The following is a 21,051-nucleotide window of genomic DNA, read 5'->3' as shown; positions in this document are numbered from 1 at the left end:
CCCCACATTGGGCTCCCTGCTTGGCAGGAAGCCTGCTTCTCCCTCTCCCACTCTCCCTGCTTGTATTCCCTCTCTCTGTGTGTCTCTCTCTGTCAAATACATAAATAAAATCTTAACCAAAAAAAAAAAAAAAAAAAAGAATTAAATTGTAGGACAACCAGCTAATGTTATAGAGAATTGTTTGGTGATAGCAGTAGTATAGGGAACCACCTCTCCACACACACGGGAATCATGAGTTCAAACCTCTATTATGCACCTCTAGAAAAGAAGAAAAATCTAAAATAATTATCTACATTTCCACCTTTGGAAACTAGAAAAAGAAGAGTAAACTAAATCCAAAGTAAGCATAAGAGAAGAAATAGTAAGAATTAAGGTATAAATAAAAGCATCTGGAAAGAGCAAATCAATAGAGAAAATCAATGAAACAAAAAGCTGATTCACTGAAAAGATCAATAAAATTGATTAAGCATCAAGCCAGTCTAAGAAAAAAAAAGAGAGAGGACACGAAATACTAATATCAGAAATGAAAGAAGGGATGTAACTACAGATCCTGTGGAAATTAAAAGAACAAAAAGGAATACTAGGAACAATTCTATGCCCACAGATTTGATAACCTAATGAAAAGGACCAGTAACCTGCAAGATACAACCTGTCAAAGCTCACACAAAAAGAAAGACATTCTGAACAGATCTATATCTATTAAAGAAACAGACTCAATATTTAACAATGTTCCAAAACAGAAAGAACCAGGCCCAGATGGGTTCACTAGTGAATACTATCAAACAATTTAAATGGAAAGAAATTATAACAATTCTCTACAATATCTTTCAGAGGGTCGAAGCAGAGTAATTACTTCCTAACTCATTCTTTGAGCCCAACATCACTCTAATACCAAACCAGACAAAAAGATTTTAAGAAAACTATGGACTAGTATCTCCCACGAACTTAAGTACAAAAAACCTCAACATAATATAGTAAATTGTATCCAAAAAAGTATAAAAAGAATTATACAACACAACCAAGTGGGATTTCTCCACAGTATGCAAGGCTAAAGATTCAAAAATCAATTAATATAATCACATCAATAGCTGAAAAAGAAAAATGGCGTACTCATATCAATAGATGCAGAAAAAGCATTTGACACAATTCAAGAACCATTCATGATTAAAAAAAAACCCTTAGTAAAAAAAGAACTTTCCCAACTTGATAAAAACTATCTATAAAAACCCTATAGCTAGGGGCACCTGGGTGCCTTAGTCAGTTAAGCACCTGCCTTCAGCTCAGGTCATAATCCCAGGATCCTGGGATTGAGCCCTGAGATGAGCCCTGTGATGGGCTCGCCTTCAGCAGGGATCCTGCTCTCCCTCTTCCTCCACGTTCTCCTCCCCACCCCACGTGCTCCCATGCTCGAGCTCGCTCTCTCTCTCCTGCTCTCTAATAAATAAAATCCTAAAAACAAAAACCTACAGCTAACATCATACTTAATGATGAAAGCCACAAAGATTTCCCACTAAGATCAGACACAAGGCAATGATGTCTCCTCTCACCACTCCTTCTCCACATCATACCAGGAGTCCTTGCTATTGTGATAAAAAAAAAAAAACATATACAAATTGGCAAGGAAGACATGAAACTGTCTTTGTTTTTTAGGTGGCATGATTATCTGTATAGAAAAATCCAAAAGAATATACAAAAATCCTCTTGGAACTAATAAGAAATTACAGCAAGCTTGCAGGATATAGATTAATTTAAAAAGTCAATTATTTTCCTATAAACCAATAATAAACAAGTGGAATTTGAAATTAAACTTTTAGTACTATTTGCTTTAGCAACCCCCCCCAATACTTATGTGTAAATCTAACAAAATATATACAAGATCTAAGTGATAAAAATTATAAAACTCCAGAATGATATAAAAAATGAACTAAATAAATGGATAGTCCAGGCAGATGAATAGGAGGAATAAATACTGTCAAGATGTCAGCCCTTCCAAATTGATCTACAGGTTCAGTGCAATACTAGCCAAAACCCAGTAAGTTATTTTATGGATAGTCATAATGTATTCCAAAGTTTATATGAAGAGGCAAAAAATAGCCAACAAACTACTAAAGAACAAAGTTGGAGGACTGACACTACCAACCTCAAGACTTACTATAAAGCTATAGTCATCAAGGGGCACCTGGGTGGCTCAGTGGGTTAAGCCACTGCCTTCTGCTCGGGTCATGATCTCGGGGTCCTGGGATCGAGTCCCACATCGGGCTCTCTGCTCAGCAGGGAGCCTGCTTCCCTCTCTCTCTCTGCCTGCCTCTCTGTCTACTTGTGATCTCTCTCTGTCAAATAAATAAATAAAATCTTTAAAAAAAAAAAAGCTATAGTCATCAAGATAGTGTGGTATTGGTGAAAGAATAAAAAATAGATCAATGGATAGAACAGAAGAGAGAGCCCAGACATAGACACCAATAAATAGTCGGCTGATCTCTGACAAATGGAGCAAAGTGTCTTCAATAATGCTGCTGGAAAAACTGGTCAACCACATGAAAAAGTAAATCCAGAAAACAGACCTTACGTGCTTCACAAAAATTTACTCAAAATGGATCACAAACCTAAATATAAAATGCAAAACTAAGTAACTCCTAGAAGATAACATAAGAAAAAAAACATACAAGACCTTGAGTATGGGGATGACTTTTTAGATACAACACCAAAGACACAATCCATGAAGAAATAATTGGTAAGATGGACTTTATTAAAATTAAAATCTTCTCCAGGAAAGACACTATAAAGAGAAGTAAAAGACAAACCACAGATCGGGAGAAAATATTTGCCAAAGACATATCTAATGAAGGATTATTATTCAAAATATAAAAAGAACTCTTAAAACTCAACAGTAAGAAACAAAGAAATGATTAAAAAATGAACCCCAGGCCTGAACAGACACCTCACTGAAGTAGATATACAGATGACAAATAGAGATATAAAAAGATGCTTCACATCATGTCATCAGCGAAATGCAAATTAAAACACTGAGATACCACTACACACCTTCTACAATGGCCAGATTCCAGAACACTGACAACACCAAATGCTAATGAGATTATGGAGCCACAGGAACTCACATTCACTGCTGCTGGAATGCAGAAAATGGTATGGCTTACTCTGAAAGACAGTTGAGAGGTTTCTTACAAAACTAAATATACATTTATCATATGAACCAGCAATCACGCTCCGTGATATCTACCCAAAGGAGCTGAAAACTTAAATCCACAGAAAAACCTGTAAAGTGTTTGCAGCTTTAGTCATAATTGCCCAAACTTGGAAACAACCAACACGTCCTTCAATAGGTGAATGAATAAATAAACTGCTACATACAAAGGAATGGATATATTCAGTGCTAAGAGGACATGAACATTGAATCATGAAAAGCCATGGAGGGGTCCTAACTGCATATTACTAAGTGAAAGAAGACAATCTGAAAAGGTTACTTATTGTATTATTTCAACTATGACATTGTGGAAAAGACAAAACAAGAGACAATAAAAAGACCAATGGCTTCCAGGTGGAGAGTATGAGCAGCAAAAGGATGAATAAGTGGAGCACAAAGAATTTTTAGGGAAGTGAAAATACTTTTTATGTTATTATATGATAGATACATGTCATTATACTTTTGTCCAAACCCACAGAATGTAAAACACCAAGAGTGAATTCTGAGATACTATAGACTTTGAATGATTATACTGTAATAATTTAGTTTCATCTTTTGATTAAAAAAGAAAAAGTCATTCTGGTGAGTGACATTGACTAAGGGAGAGGGTATCTATTTGTGGGGAAAGGGAGTGTAGGGAAATCGCGGTACCGTCCCGATTTTATTGTAAACCTAAAACTGCCCTAAAACAATGAAGTCTCTAAAAAAATTAACACAAATTTTGGGGCGCCTGGATAGCTCCGTCGTTAAGTGTCTGCCTTCAGCTCAGGTCATGATCCCAGGATCCTGGGATGAGCCCCGGATTGGGTTCCCTGTTCCAGGGGAAGCCTGCTTCTCCCTCTCCCACTCACCCTGTGTTCCTTCTCTGGCAGTCTCTCTGTCAAATAAATTAAAAAATCTTAAAAAAATTTAAAACAAATTTTAAAATTTAAAAATAAAAAGAACATCAAAAGCAAAAGAAATTATGCAGAGAAGAAAGTTTTGGGTTTTTATTTAAGGCATGTTGATTTTGAGATACCTTCTACATGGTTTGGGTATAGGGACCTAAATAGAAGATAACTAGAAAAGAAGTTTGGGAGTTGTCAGCCTAGGTAATAAGACCGTGGACCTAGAAACAAAATAAAGTAAAAGCAAATAAAATTACAAAACTAAACTGACTAGAATCTCCTGATGATGCCTTATTAATTCTTTTCTTAAAGATTCAACTCAGTGCATATATTGGTCATCATATCCAGGGAAGAGTAAGGAAAAAGAGCCTCAACAATGGGGAGACTCTTAGTATTATACCCACTTTTCATCAGAAAATCTGGGCTTCTGCAAAGTGAAGAGATCAGCATGTGACAATAGTTCTTGTAAAAGCAAGTAATATTTATTTTAGCTTTAGACTCTGATTATCACAAAACCTAAATGAATGAAGAATTTTTCTTATTTCTAAAAGGAATACAAAGAGAAAAGTTAGAAGAAATGAATGCTATTTCATGTGAAAAATAACAAGATTGTGAAAGACTGAAATATCAAAGGAGAAATTACGTGGATACACAAACTAGAGGAAAATTAAGGCAACTAATTCAGTAAAGATGTGCTTATGGTTGCCAAAATTTCTGCAACAAATAATTTGCAGTTACCCTTTTGACAAAGCAATTATCTTTCTGGGGTGGGGGCAGCAAAGATAAGCAAAAGCTTTGACTTCTACAGAGCAAAATAAGGTACCAAAATGAAATAACACTCACTAACACAGCATTAAAAACGCATTTCACTAAATTTAAAGGGAATTTTTTACGAAAGAATCATTGTGAAGGCAATTGCTCCTTATAAAAAAAAAAACACTTTAAAATGGACAATAAAGCACCAGGTTATTTGAAAAGTCAATAAATCATAAGTCATAAATCTAGAATAAAACAAAACATCCATTCTTGTTGACAGCTGACAAATTTATTAAATTTCTAGATATACTAGGAGTTTTATACAGACTCCATAGAGTATAAAGGACTTGCCTGACAAGAAGAAGTTATCTGAACATTAAATTATAGTTTCCTTATACAGGCAGAATACTGTATTTTATTTTTTACTTCTTAAAAATTAATTTTCACAGTAAATTCAATATAAATTCCACTTTCTTGTAGTTAAATCTTACCAAATAAATTATTTCTTTGCTTTTTTCCTCCTCTATTAGTAGTAATAATGTACATCAATTACACTTCTTGTGTCTGTTTTACTTAAAGAATTTTTCATCAATAATTCAGTAAACTAAACAAAGGCAAACTAGCAAATATAAGAAGTGACATACATTCTTTCTGAAAAAATATAAAGGGAATATAATTTGATAGGTGTATATGTGAAAATACTTAAATGCTTTTGGAAACAAAAATATTATATTCTACATATATTAACAACCTTTGTAAGAGAGACAATCATTATCAACAGGTACTGATTTCACTTCTTTTGTCTACTGAAATCAATCACATTTCATTTTGTCAGTTGCATTAAAACTATACAATAAAATTTTGACACTGTATGTGTAATAGGTAACCTTCCCTGAACTAACAATCAGAAAACATGGCTGAACAAAGGATTTTTAGGTCACTTCAAAGTGTAAGGGAAAATCTGGTTTAGGTACTCACTGAAATACTGAAATTTCCAGGCAATTCTGTTGGTTTACACATGGCAGCAGTGCTAACCAGGACTTTACAATGACTCGCAATGAAATTTTTAATTAAAGGAATGGCTTAATTATTCAGAGGGTTATAAAATTTAAGATAATCATTGAAATAACTGATGAGCAAAATACATTTTAAGAAAATGAAATCTTTGGGGAGCCTGATTGGCTCAGTCAGTTAAGCATCTAACTCTTCATTTTGGCTCAGGTCATGATTTCAGGGTTGTGAGATCCAAACCAGTGTCGGGCTTCACTCTGGGCTGGAGCCCACTTGGGATTCTCTCTCTCTACCTCCTTCTGGCCCTTCCCACCCCATTCCTTTCCCTCTTTCAGAAAAAAAAAAAAAAAAAGGAAAAAAATCTTCATTTAAGTTCACTAAACAAATTAACGAGTCATTAACATCACATTACAAAAGATTCTTAATGATAGATCACTGACATAAATTCCTTATGGATTCTCTAATTTTTTGTATCTCATGTTCCAACAAACAGTCTACCAAACAACTTGTGTCATAACTAAAAACAAAAAGAACAGTTTTCTGAGAAAAATATTTATATATTTAAAAGAATTCATTTAAACTATCACTCAAAATTGAATTTTAGTTTGTAAAATTTTTCAGAGTTAAAACAGCATCAGAAATAAATTTTAGTAATACAAAATTATATCACATCTATAGACTAATATTTACTGAGGAAAGAGAGAAAACACATTCAATGTCTATTATGTACCAGACACTATGGTGGATATTTCACATATACTATCTTAGATTAATTCATTTTGTAGTCAGATAAAATTGGCATTTCTAAAAAATCATTCCACAGCTGGCAAAAGTGATTCTCAGAGTTGTCCACAATGGTTTAGAGTGAGGGCTCTGGAGTCAGGCTTTCAGGATTAGGATTCTGGTTCTAATCATCCACTTAAGTCTTGTGCCTTGAGGAAGTTACTCAGTTTTTCTCTCTCTCATCAGTAGATAGTATTAGATGAGATACTGTAGTTAAAGAGACTGGCACATAATAAGTACTCAGTAAATGCCATGTACTAATACTACTACACACCCTTGAACAATCCCCATCACCCAAGATCAGATAGTACATTACAGTGATTTGAGTCTTAATCTGTCTGAAATAAAGGAAGTCCTGCTCATTGTGTCACACTGTCTCTAAAGAGAATTTTTTGATTAGTGCATTTTTAGCTATTTGATATACGAAAGTCTATTTATACCTTACACCAGAAAACGTATTTTTTTCAAAGCAGATTCTTCCCATATTACACAAGGAAGATTTACTTTGTATCACATAAAGAATTTAATAACATATGTTCTGAAAAAAAGGAGGGTGGACCAAATGAAAAAGATCTGTCATTACAATGTATCTGATTATCCAAATCAAAGGAAAATGAAATTTCTAATTTACTGAGTCATTCTGATACAAAATACAAAAAAAAATGATTATTTCATGATTAGAGTTGTACTTCTTGAAATAATTTATTAATTATTTGTTTATTCTTTTAGTCAGTAACTATTTACTAGGTGTCTAATGAAAGACAATTTGTTTAGTTATTGCTCTCAATAGTCACTAGACTGAGACTGAGGAGTCCAATATAAAATAGTTCCTGAGGAAAGACAAAACATCCAAACAGCTTTGATCACTTGGCAGAATTACTCAAGGTGATCACAGAGCTTGAGAATCATTATGAATAGAAGAAATCACAATGGTAACTACATATTCGCCTAATTTACTTGTCAAAAACGGGTAACATCAAAAATACTGTTTGTGATGCCACAGGCTATTTAACTCAGTTCAGTAATATTTATCTACTCATTTTGTTGGTGAATTTTTTTGTGCCATGATAAAAGCTAAAACTACATATTAAACGAAAAGGTGACAAAATGTGTTATTCCTGGAAATTTAAGTACTAAAGGGAAAGCTATATAAGACCCAAAACCAAGCTAAAGAAAAATCATCTTAAACCCTTCTAGGCTTTTTTTGTCTTGGTATTGGCTTCAGAACCAATATACACATTTACACATCCTCTATATTAAGCCACCATATCTAGAAAATGGATAGATTAAAACCAGTTTTCATCACTACAACTAAAGTTCAAAATATGTCCTAATTAATTACTTAAGTCTCTATTGTAAATACTAACATTGGTAAAAAGTTCAAATATAAAGTAATACAGCCCATATTACAACAACTAATTTCCAAGATTAATGATATATAATTTTTTAAATATAAAGCCGTGGTATTAGAGAGGGTCTTGTAGATCACCTAGCCCATTGTCATGCTAACAAAACCCAACATGTACTGAGTGCTTACTATAATGATCTGCATATTTTATAACATTTAATCTAAATAATCCAATGTGCTATTATTATTGCAATTTTGTAATAGTGGAAAAAGAAGCACAAAATTGTTAACATATTCAAAGGTGCACTAATGATACAGTAAACTCGGGATTTGAACCCAAGACTGTCTGACTTGAAAGTCCACACATATAACAACCATAACACATATCCTTCATGATAAAAAAAAAAAAAAGCTACAAAAATTGTACACAGAGCCTATTTATAAAGACTCCAGAAAATAAATTATTCCTTCAATAAATTATTTTAATACTAAGCTCCCTATGTAGAATAAAACTCATCAAGATTTCTAAGGAAAGTAGAATAGTGCCACCAGAGAAACAATAAAGTTTCATAAAAAAGGACTACTGAGTGGAAGAAAAAACATGGTAACTAAATGCTTCACCTTAAAACACAGAAGAGAGAGAAGTAACTGATTTTATAGCTTAGTTCAATTTCTCCAAAAAGTAATGAAATATTAGATAATACTATTATTGTTGGCATAAGTTTTTATGCAAACAGATTTTCAAAAAAAAAGAATATATTTAATTTTCTCTGGAAATTTAAAAACTTCAAATAGGTTCTCATTCATCCAGAACAATTTAATAGTAACTAAAAATAAAATGATATATCCTATTTCAAGATTTCATTCATCTATATGAATTTATGATATAGCCAGAAAACAAGAAACTCTATCGACTCTGGCCTTGCAACTAAGAACCTGGGTTCTTCAAGTAGAGACAGAAGTCCCATTTAATAACTTGGTTTTAACGTTTTAAAAACCAAAAGACTGTACCACTCATGTACACACTTATCTGTAACGGCCCCCTTCAAAACTTGAAATAACAAAAGACCTTATTACTGATAGATACAATTTTCCACAAAAGAGCCAACCTCAGACATCAAGGGCTTTGACAAAATTAATGCAAAAGTATTAGATAAGAATTCAAAATAGCACATAACTGAATGCAGGGTAGCTTGGAATTGGGTATGTATTGTTACTAAAGAGCATAGTGATACTTTTCTTATTATATGTTTTCTGTTGGATTTAAACTAAGAACATGTATATCTGCAAAAGTTGAAGTTCTTTATTACAGAGAAAAATTAAGATGAATGATATAAAAAACTAAAAATAAATGAAAATGAAAATCAGAATGCTGACCCCTTACATTGTCTTCTACCTCCATGATGAAATAAATACAGTTTAAATACCAAAATATAAACATTTAAATGAGTTTTGAAGACAGGCAATGAAAAATAACCATGTGCCCTGGATGAATGGACCAGATAATCTGTTAAAATATGATTTTAGCCCTAAGATTTTATAATAGTTATTCATGTAGATATAAATTATTGTGATAGTTTTAGTTATAACATTTTCAAACTATATAATCTTTCTAATTTTTCTTCACAAACAACAAATTCCATGTCAGATTAAAATGATTATAGACAATATTAATTCATAAGGAATATTTAAATTACACATGGGAGTTTGCTACGACTATTTCATCCCCAACTTCTTTTCATAGAACTTACTAAGTTTTTAATTACTGATTACAATGTATATTGATGATTCACATAGATGATAAAGAGCAAAACATTTTGAATTTAGACCCAGGACTGAAATTTAAAGTTTTATTTTTCCACCAGGTTGATATCCACCCCCATCCCGGTGAAATTATTTAAGATCTTTTAGCAAAACAGTATCACAGCAGGGCATGATCTCAGGGTTCCTTTTTTACCTCAAAGTTTTTACTTCAAGACTCCAACCTTTACACTGATATAAAAGAAAGCATGACCCATGGATAGGAGCTGGATGTTGTAAATGTACAGATCCCATTTATATTCACGTTTATACTGTACATAAAGGTGGTCTCAATACAGGGACAATATTATTAGAAATTAAAATAGAATTTTGTTAATAGCTTATTTAGATAATAAATAAGAAAAAATCATGTTACATTCCAATGGACTTTAAATTTATTTTCCCATCTTTGCTTTATTCCCTAGGTTTTCCAACAATTCAAAAATTGGATAACCCATGAAAAACTTCACGTATATATGTGCATATTAGGGAAGCATTCCTATATTGTTTCTGGAATAAAAATGAATGTTTACCTATATATTTTTTTCTTGAAATTCTCCAAACATAGCAATGTACAGAGTAAAAATAGTTGTTAAAAATTCACATTGAACTTCTTATAGAAATGATTCTGTTATAAAATTAAATCAGCATTTGATGCATTAGGTATGTTTTTATAAACATATAAACATATAAAGCAAAGAAGCTACAGAATTGCACATGAAATAAGCCTAATTAGAAAATAACTGAATTTTTATATAAACACAGATATGCCACTGGGTAGATTTAGATTCTCATATATGAATTATATATAAAGGAAAGCTAATATCAATTCATATTATCCTAATATTATGATAACTTAAGTATAAAATAATACTAATATATAAATTATGTGACTGTTACCAAATACATTTTTTCGGAATGAACTTTACCCTAGTAATTTTGTATAAGTTAACAGGATTTCATGGATGATCCAAACCATAAAACATTTCTAAAGGTTAAAGTTGGGACTAGTATTTCTCCTCAATTTGCATTAAAATCATGCTACATCTGGTAAGAAGTTTTGATTTATTATCAAGGAAGTCATTCCTTTATGATTTTAAGTGTGTCAAGTTTTAATATTGTGTAAATATATATCTGCCTTAGTCCTAAAGAAACTTTTATTAGCACTTCAGGGATAAAAACCAAATATTATAACACATTTACACAGCATCGACTATGCCAGGCATAATCTAAGCGTGTAAAAATTATAAGAAATTACACATTTAAAGAAAACTTACCAGACAGTTGTTTCCACTTGACTGTCATTGAGCTGCCGATTGTCCAGTTGGGCAAAAAGTGGAAAAAGTACTTGAATCCCTCCAATTGAATGAATTGCACTATGAATTGAATGTGTTACTATAGCTTTCACATCCTATGTTCAAAAACAAAAATGTGTATTAACTCCTGAAGCATAAAGTTATCACTATTTCCTTGTTCTAAGTAACTTTGTGAAAAAATTTAAAAACACAGACATTTTAAATCCCTCACTTATAACATTTTTGATACACATATAAAATAAAAACTTGAAAAAAAAAAAACTTGAAATATCTTTGTCAACCACTTTTAAATTTGAATTTGAAGTTGAGATTTTTATATGGAAAATGTGAAGCTATAAATCAAAAAACAATTTAGAATAAGAAATATTAGTAGATTTAAAGATTTTCAAGTAATTTTTATTTGGGGTGTTATACTAGTACATTTTTTTTTTTTTTTAAGATTTTATTTATTTATTTGACAGAGATCACAAGCAGGCAGAGAGGCAGGCAGAGAGAGAGACGGAGAAGCAGTCTCCCTGCCGAGCAGAAAGCCTGATGTGGGGCTCGATCCCAGGACCCTGAGATCATGACCTGAGCCGAAGGCAGAGGGTTTAACCCACTGAGCCACCCAGGTGCCCCACTAGTACATTTTTAAAGCAAAGTATATGTTTGTATCTAACAATTATCTGTTCAGCTAATCAACCAATTTTCTTTCAAAGGATATAGAATAGACAAGATAACCGAGATGACAGATTCCCTACTAAGAAGACTGACTAATCCAGGGTAAAGTATATTGCCAAAAAAAAATAAAATAAAATAAGAAAATAAGGGAGAAGGCAAAAATGTCATTCAAAGAACTAGAAAACAAAAAAAGAAAAAGAAAAGCAACTATAGATCTACAGATTAGCAAGGTTTAATATGTAAAATACATACTGTTAATGCTTAATGAGAATATTAAACTATGCCACTATTCACCTACCTGGAGCATTAGAGCATGTGGGGAATGAACAAAAATTGATGCATTTTCCTTTGGTGATGATTCCAGGCATAGCTGAGCGTCAGTGGCCTTAGCATTATATGTAAATGCAATACTACTCGCAAGTTTCCCATCATACAGAACCTGTTTATGATGTTCTGCCAAATGAATGTCACTCTCAGATTTAAATTTGAAGGTGCTCTGAAAAAATAAAACTAAATTAAATACTCTTTTTAAATGTAACACAATAAAACTCTAAAGTTTTAAAGCAGAGAAACATTTAAGATAATAGACAATTTGTTTGACCCTTCCAAGCATCAGGCATTAGTCAGTGGTATTATTTTGTTATTCTTACTTCAATTCAAGGAGTTAAATTTTACTCATCATGTTAATAAACACAACTCATCTGCACATTTTGGTTTTTATTTATAAAATAATTTTATTAGAAAAAATATAAAGCCAAATGCTATTAAATCTGTAGTAAAAGGATTTTAATACTTCATAACATAAATTTAATTTTCCTGCTTAACACATTCAAAAGTATTTACATGAATAAATACCACCTGGTATAGAAATCACTTATATAGAAAAACAATTCTCATTTAAGACTATGAAAAATGTTTATAAGCAAAAATATTTATACCTCTACTATAAAAATTATATCAACATATTGAATAACAACACTATCCACAAAAGTATCAGATAGTCATGTTAAACCCAGAAGAAAACTTCATTAAAACACGTCACTGCTTTATACAGAAATAACAAAGATGTACTAGTTGTAATCAGAAAGGTATTGTTAGGGTGCCTGGGTGGCTCAGTCAGTTAAGCTTCTGCCTTCGGCTCAGGTCCTGATCCCCAAGTCCTGGGATCGAGTCCCTCACTGGGCTCCCCGCTCAATGGGGAGTCTGTTTCTCCCTCTGCCCCTCACCCTACTCTTGTGCTCTCTCTTTCTCAATCAAATAAAGGAAATCTTAAAAAAAAAAAAAAAAGTATTGTTAGAAATGGTCAGAATTTCTCTGCAGATATAAACCTGACAAATACAAATAATATTTAACCTTTGCAAAAATCACATGATGTTATTATGATTATTTTCAACTTACAACTATGAAAACTGAATGTTAGATTAAGATCTGGAAGGGATAGTGCCATGACACAATGTCAAGTCTTCTCTCTCATAGTATTAATGGATTAATGCTGAAGTGATCTGGATTATAATCCAGACTCTACCACTGATTATCTCTGTACCTTTATTTAATAAGTGTCAAAGAAATCATATAACCAATGTGGCCCCATTTCATTACTCTAATGTTACAGTAAGAGTAAACTGAATGTTCCAAACTCGGACTCTTACGGGAGGCAAACAAATACGTGTATAAATGAAGCAGATTACATGGAGATTTCTTCAGTCGAGACAATGTATATCCTGTCTAAAAGTGCTCCTCAATGCTCAGCTCAAATCCATGTTTGTACCATGTTGCCAGTTCTTCAGTATTTTTCAAAAGAAACATGAACTCTGGACACCTTTATAAAATCACCTAATTTGTAATTTAATGCAAATGTTCAAAAACAGTGTGCAGATCAAATATATCAGGCCAAATTTAGCCCATTTTCTACTTTTAAACTAGTATCAGAGAGCCTCCCTTCCTTGAACTTGGACACAAACCACTTATTAAGCATCTACCAATACAAGAGTAACATAATAAATGAAAATTGATATATATTTGGTTATGGCTGGTACTTTTTGTCCTTTAACTGTAAGCACATTTACATATTTTGATATAAGAAATAAGCTAACAAAATTACAGTACTTTGGATTGAACCTTGCCTTCTCTTCCCAATTAAATGGAATATAGAACTTTATCTGCCACCTCAGAGTTTCAAAATTTAATCTGTTTATGTAACTCACAGATTCTTACTTCCTAATCTAGAGGTAACAGTTGGGCTTAACACATGTTCTAGTTTAAAATAAAGATTGTATTTCAGTCCCTCCTGTACTAAAGAAATAGGCAACAACTACAATAAAAAAAAAGAATTTTTTAAAAAGTAATATCTGAATGAAATTATGAGTAAACTATATTAGATAGTAATATTGGCAACATTAAACGAATTTAATTTGCCTTCTTCACTGGTTGCCTTGGTATTAAAAAAAAAAACATTTTAATAGGCATTTAGGTAGAATTATACATACTCAAAATGTTTAATATTTGTTTCTAATCCAATCATTTTCAAGTAAAATTTCACAAATAAAATTTGATTATTTACTTATGTTGCAAAGCACTGATCAAAAGAAAGATTTAATTATCTTGAAGGAGTAAAACAGCAGTTAGTTTGTAGAAATAAAAGTATTTAATTGAGGGAATTTGGGAGAAGAGTTGATAGGACATTAAAACACTAGAGAAAAAGGAGTGCCTGGGTGGCTCAGTGGGTTAAAGCCTCTGTCTTCGGCTAGGGTCATCATACCGGGGTCCTGGGATTGAGCCCCACATCGGGCTCTCTGCTCAGCAGGGAGCCTGCTTCTCCCCTACCCTCTCTCTGCCTGCCTCTCAGCCTCCTTGTGATCTCTGTCTCTCAAATAAATAAATAAATAAATAAATCTTTTTAAAAATAAATAAAAATAAAACACTAGAGAAGAAGATCAAACGAGGAAGAGGAGAGTCAAGGAGTTGGATGCCCCACATCGGGCTCTCTGCTCAGCAGGGAGCCTGCTTACCCCCTCCCCTCTCTCTGCCTGCCTCTCAGCCTCCTTGTGATCTCTGTCTGCCAAATAAATAAATAAATAAATAAATCTTTTTAAAAATAAATAAATAAAAATAAAACACTAGAGAAGAAGATCAAATAAGGAAGAGGAGAGTCAAGGAGTTGGATGACCCAAGGGCAGATTGGAGTTTAATCATGTAGAGTAGTGGTGCTTCCTTATGCTGATGACATCATACTGAGAAAAGCAATGTGTAAATTATGGGAATAGCAACTGCAGGAAGAGGAACACAGGCTCTAGCCAGTAAAGTTACCTTATATTAAGGAATATTTTGGATTTGACAAAACAAAAGTAACAAAAGCAAAAATAAACCAGTGGACCAATGGACTACATCAAACTAAAAAGCTTCTGCATAGTGAAGGAAACCACCAACAAAATGAAAAAGCAAGGTATCAAATAGGAGAAAATATCTGCAAATCATATACCTGATAAGGGGTTACTATCCAAAATATATAAAAAACTCATATAACTCACATCAAAAAAAATCTGATTTAAAAATGGGCAGAGGATCTGATAGTCATTTTTCCAAAAAAAGACACATTGATGGTCAACTGGCACATGAAAAAATGCTCAGGATCACTAATAAGGGAAATGCAAATCAAAACCACCACTCTAACCCTAACCTCAAATCTGCTGGAATAGCTATTATTGGTTACTACCAAAAAGACAAAATATATAACAAGTATTGTCAAGGATATGGAAGAAAGAGAATCCTTTTGCACTGTTGGTGGGTATGTAAGTGCAACAACTATGAAAAATAGTATGACATATTCTCTAAAACTTAAAAAAAGAGGGGCACCTGGGTGGCTCAGTCTGTTCAGAGTCTGATTCTTGGTTTTGGCTCAGGTTATGGATTTGGGGTCTGGGATTGAGCCCGACCTTGTGTTCCACACTCAAGTGGAGTCTGCTTGGGATTCTCTCCCTTTCCCCCCACTCCTCCCCTCTCCCCCTCACACAAACACATACAAGCATGCACGTGTGTATGATCGTTTACTCTCTCTCTCTCAAATAAATTTTTGAAAACTTTAAAAAGTTTATAAAAAAACTTAAAGATAGAACTACCTACCATATAACCTAGCAATTCTACTTCTTGATATTTAGCCAAAAAACCCCAAAAACATTAATTCAAAAAGATATATGTATCCCCATGTTCAGTGCAGCATTATTTATAATAATGGATAAAGAAAATATGGTGTGTGTGTATAAACACACACACACACACACACACACACACACACACACACAAAGGGATGTTATTCAGCCATAAAAAAAATTAAATCATGCCATTCGCAACAACATATAGACTTTAAGGGTATTATGTTAGGTGAAATAAGTCAGACAGAGAAAAACCAATACTATATGACCTTACATATATGTGGAATCTCAAACAAAGAACTCATAGATACAAAGAATGATCAGAGGTGGAGGTTGGGGGTAGATAAATTGGTGAGGGTAGACAAGAGTATAAACCTCTACTTTGAAGATGAGTAAGTTCTGAAGATAAAATATACAAAATGTTGATTAGATACTTTATTGTATATATGTAAATTGCTAAAAGAGTAGATTTAAAAGTTCTCAGTACACACTAAAAATTATAACTATGTGAGTTGCTGTATGTGTCAATTGTGGTCATCATTTCACAATATATACATACATCAAATCATTACCTTGTATGTTTTAAACTAATACAATGTTGTGTCAATTATATCTCAGTAAAACTTGAATAAAAGCTTTGAAATTTAAAAAAGTAAAAATGACTGTATTGTCAGTTTTATACAGTGCAAAACCATTAGGTTCAAAATCAGCTAGACTTAACTCTGAATCCTAACTCTATCACTGACCGGATGTGCATCCATCCACAAGTTATCTACCTCTCATCTGTTACACACTTAACAAGTAAAAATAGAGTACTTTGAACAATACAAGGACTTTTAAAAAAGCAACTCAAAATGGTAGCTGCTATTATTGTGTCCTTTTCTACTTGGTATTATACAAATTTTTCTATGTTCAATATTTTTTCATAAATGTCACTCATAAAACATTTACTATAAATTTTATGTAATGGCATATTACACTTATGATAGTGAACATTCAGATATCTGTAACATAGTTGCTAATGAGGCAAAGCCTCATTGGGTAGAACCCTAATCACCTAAACTGGAATTACTTAACAAGAATATCAGAACATATTCCAGAATACTGTGAAACTCAACCAAATTAAGTTTATCTAATTACTACAAGAGCAGAGTTGTTATTTTCTAATACTAACATCTGAAAACTTCATCAATGCCAAGAATATAGCCATTTTCCATTGAAATTATGTAAGAATAACATATATATGACAACACCTATTGCTCTTCCAGGATCTCTATGTGACAAGTATTGCTGATTTTAGTAGGGAAAGACATTGCAACATTCTATGAATTATATTTCCTGACATATAACTAAGAGAATGTTGCTATCTGTGCATGGTAGAATTTTCCCTTCAAAATGAATAATCCAACTGAACTCATTAAAAATAATTCAGACTCTAGTATCTAAATTTCCAAACTTCTCTAGGAAAATACATAAGTAGGATTAATCCATTCTTCTGCTACAATTTTTTTATAATTCCAAATGACTAGAAACCAAGTCATTGAGGATTTTGATATTCAAAATGCTCAATAACTTGGTTATAACCTATCATAATCATCCTCACATTCCACCATAAATAAACCACTCAGCATACCTACTCTGTATTCTGCCAGAAAGCCATGCCTGATTGTGGATTAATGGCTTAATGGGTTAATCCATAAACACATCCTACACTTCCTTGCTTCTATCCCTATAAGCATGCCTGCTCTCTCATTCTATCATCACATCCTGCTCATCCTCTGAAATTTCATGTATTTTTCAAGAACCATAAAAAACTTTTTTTAAAAGATTTTATTCACTTATTTGTGTGTGAGAGAGAGAGAGAGAAAGAGAGCACACACAACCAGAGGAAGCAGCAGGCAGAGGAAGCAGGCTCCCTGAGCAGGGAGCCCAATGTGGGACTTGATCCCAGGAGCCTGGGATCATAACCTGAGCCAAAGGCTTAACTGACTGAACCACCCAGGCATCCCCTAAAAGACTTTTCCACAGAGTTCCTAAAGGCTTTGTAGCTGAAATTAATCATCCTTCCACAGAACTTTAATAGCATTTGCATTATATTTCCTTTCGGGTACACATAACAACTCTCAATCATAAACATTTAGGGATATTCTCATAAAAAGTATAACCATGATCATTTTTAATTCTAAAAGCTTAGAACAGTTCCTTGAATATAATAAATATTTGATATACTAATGAATTTTGTTTAATTGCATGCCCTACAATCATTAATTACTACCACCTCTTAACAAGAATGTAAAGAAAAGATTATAGTCACAAACATATGTCAACAAATGGCAACTAGATCAGCACAGAAAACTTCAGTGCATGAAATCAGTACTTCAATACAATGGATAACTGTTCACCCAATCAAATCTTCTTTTTAAAGATTTATTTATTTGAGAGAGAGAGAGAGAGAAAGAGAGAGACCAAGAGCATATAACCAGCGGGAGGAGCAGAGGGAGAGAGAGCTGACTCCGCACTGAGTGCAGAGCCTGTGACTGACATGAGGCTTAATCCCAGGACCCTGAGATCATGACGTGGTCAGACACTTAACTGACTCAGCCACCCAGGTGCCCCCACCAAATCAAATCTTTAAAAATTATGATAATGGCAGAAATACCAAGTATGAGCACTATAAGTACAATATTTCAAATATTAAAAAGAAACACTTCACTGATACCAACCAATATCCAAGAGAAATATTTAATAATGATACTGAGAAACTACTTATATCAAATTAAGTAATCATTTGCCAATATTAAGCAATTTCATGTAACTCATTCTTCTAATATGAATAAAAGTTTTTCACATGCATGCAGTTGCACAGAAGAATGGATATTTTGAAAGGCTAGAAATTTTAAAAATTAATTGCAAAAGCAATCAATATTACATAAACATAAAAGATACACTTTGTAGAAATGATCTGGTTGGACACATGTTTAGGTAATTATAATCCAGCAGAGTAAAACTCCAAAACTTCTGTGTCACTACTGTCATTCATTCATAAAATAATTACTGCCCACCAAAGGATGTAGAAATAAACCTTCCCTCATTGGGGTGATACTCCACAGTCTCAAACAATTGTGTGACCTCTCCTACCTCTCTTCTGCTACTAGTGAACACCTGCTTTCTGCTAAGGTTCATGGAACCCCTCTCCCCACCCCTGTTAATGTACAGCTCTACACCTGGCAAAGAATGCACAGGAAATCCTCAGAAAGACTTTTACTCCTACCCCAACAGCTTGCTCCTTTTTGCCCTGTTCCACATATGCTAGCTGTTTCAAGCTGCCCTGAATTTCTGATCTCAACATCCTCAGCTCAGCTGCCTCCACAGCTAAAATATGTGGAAGTATTTTTATTGGTCCCAGTCAGATCTCAAGGGTGAATACCAAGCTCATTAAATATATTCCTATCTCAATGATCTCAGGCCTGTGCTGGTATTGACAAGTGTCAAAAACAGACGTTTTGTATATTTTGCCCATTTTTATAATTATTTACAGTAGTCCAACATATTCAGTACCAGTATTCCAACATGGACAAAATCAGAAATCAGGTTGACTATTTTCTGAAATTAATTAATTAAGCTAACACAGTTTTACTTCTTGTCTTTTTATTTTAGCCATAGATGTAAAGTAGTATCTAATTGTGGTTTTGATTTGCATTTCCCTAATGATTAGTGATGTTGAAAATCTTCTCACATGTCTGTTGGCCATCTGGATGTCTTCTTTGAAAAAAATGTCTATTCAGGTCCTCTGCCCATTTTTTAATTGGACTTTTTTTTTTTTTTTTGAGCTCAGTTGCATGAGTTCCTTATATATTTTGGATATTGACCTCTTATCGGTGATATCATTTGTGAGTATCTCCTCTTGTTCAGTAGGTTACCTTTTCATTTTGTGAGTGGTTTCCTTCCTTCATTGTGCAAAAACTTTCTATTTTGATGCAGTCCTAATAGTTTTTTTTCGCTTTTGTTTCCTTTGCCTTAGGAGACATATCTAGAAAAATGTTGTAAACGCCAATATCAGAGGAAATACTGCTTGTGTACTTTCCAAGGATTTTTATGGTTTTCAGGTCTCACATTTAGGTCCTTACTCCAATTTGAGTTTTTTAGTTTATTTTCAGCCACTGCAGAAAACAAATATGGAGGGTCCTCAAAAAATTAAAAATAGAAATACCCCATAATCTAGTAATCTCACTACTGGACATCTACCTAAAGAAAATGAAAACACTAATTTGGAATGATATATGCACCCCCTATGTTTACTGAGCATTATTTTTAACAGCCAAGATATGGAAGATAATGGTAGCTAGAGGGGAGCAGGATAGAGAGGAATGGGCAAAATGGGTAAAGGGGACTGCAGATAGAAGCTTCCAGTTATGGAATGAATAAGTCACAGGAAGAAAAGGCACAGCATTAAGAATATAGTCAATGAGGGGCGCCTGGGTGGCTCAGTGGTTTAAAGCCTCTGCCTTCGGCTCAGGTCATGGTCCCAGGGTCCTGGGATCAAACCCCGCATCTGGCTCTCTACTCTGCAGGGAGCCTGCTTTTCCCTCTCTCTCCGCCTGCCTCTCTGCCAACTTGTGATCTCTGTCTGATAAATAAATAAATAAAATCTTAAAAAAAAAAAAAGAATATAGTCAATGATATTATAATAGTGATATATGGTGACTAAAAGCTACAGTTGTATTGAACATAGCATAATGTATAAACTTGTCAAATCACTATGCTATATACCTAAAAATGTACATAACATTGTGTCAACTCTACTCAAAAATTTAATTAAGAAATTCTGTAATTAGATTGGTTTTAAAAGACTGTTTTGCAAATTCTAATTGTCATCCCCACAGGGGGGAAAAAAAAAATCAAAGATTAGATGCTTCACAAGCCTGACTGAACTGGCTTTAAAGCTATCTTTCTCTATGAAGCATTTCTCAGTTCCTACAATCAGAATCCTTTTCCATGATCCCATTGGACTTACTGTTCTCAGATTATATCATGATTATAAATTCAACCAACTTTACTTTTTAACTTTTTGTATGTTTTTCTTCCTTATATGGTTGAAAGTTCCTTAAAGGTAATTTACAGCTTTGCATGTTCCATAATG

The 21,051-nt window shown here is 33.2% G+C and overlaps 1 protein-coding gene across 4 annotated transcripts in view; it reads right to left on the bottom strand.

The window, feature by feature from the left end:
* LOC111158523 (neurobeachin) overlaps positions 1 to 21,051 on the bottom strand; it is a 672,328-nt gene that overhangs the window by 538,499 nt on the left and 112,778 nt on the right. For all 4 annotated transcript variants that reach the window (XM_022520602.1, XM_022520603.1, XM_022520605.1 and 1 more), the window contains exons 9-10: positions 12,062 to 12,259; positions 11,065 to 11,198 (exon numbers count right to left, since the gene is read on the bottom strand). In XM_022520602.1, coding sequence (XP_022376310.1) covers positions 11,065 to 11,198; positions 12,062 to 12,259 — 332 coding nt within the window. The remainder of the gene's footprint in view (positions 1 to 11,064; positions 11,199 to 12,061; positions 12,260 to 21,051) is intronic.

This window comes from Enhydra lutris, unplaced genomic scaffold, assembly GCF_002288905.1.
Source record: "Enhydra lutris kenyoni isolate GAN:26980312 unplaced genomic scaffold, ASM228890v2 scaffoldscaffold60, whole genome shotgun sequence".
NCBI lineage: Eukaryota > Metazoa > Chordata > Mammalia > Carnivora > Mustelidae > Enhydra > Enhydra lutris.
Note: the sequence above shows the minus strand (reverse complement) of the source record. Positions and strands in the feature narration are given on the sequence as shown.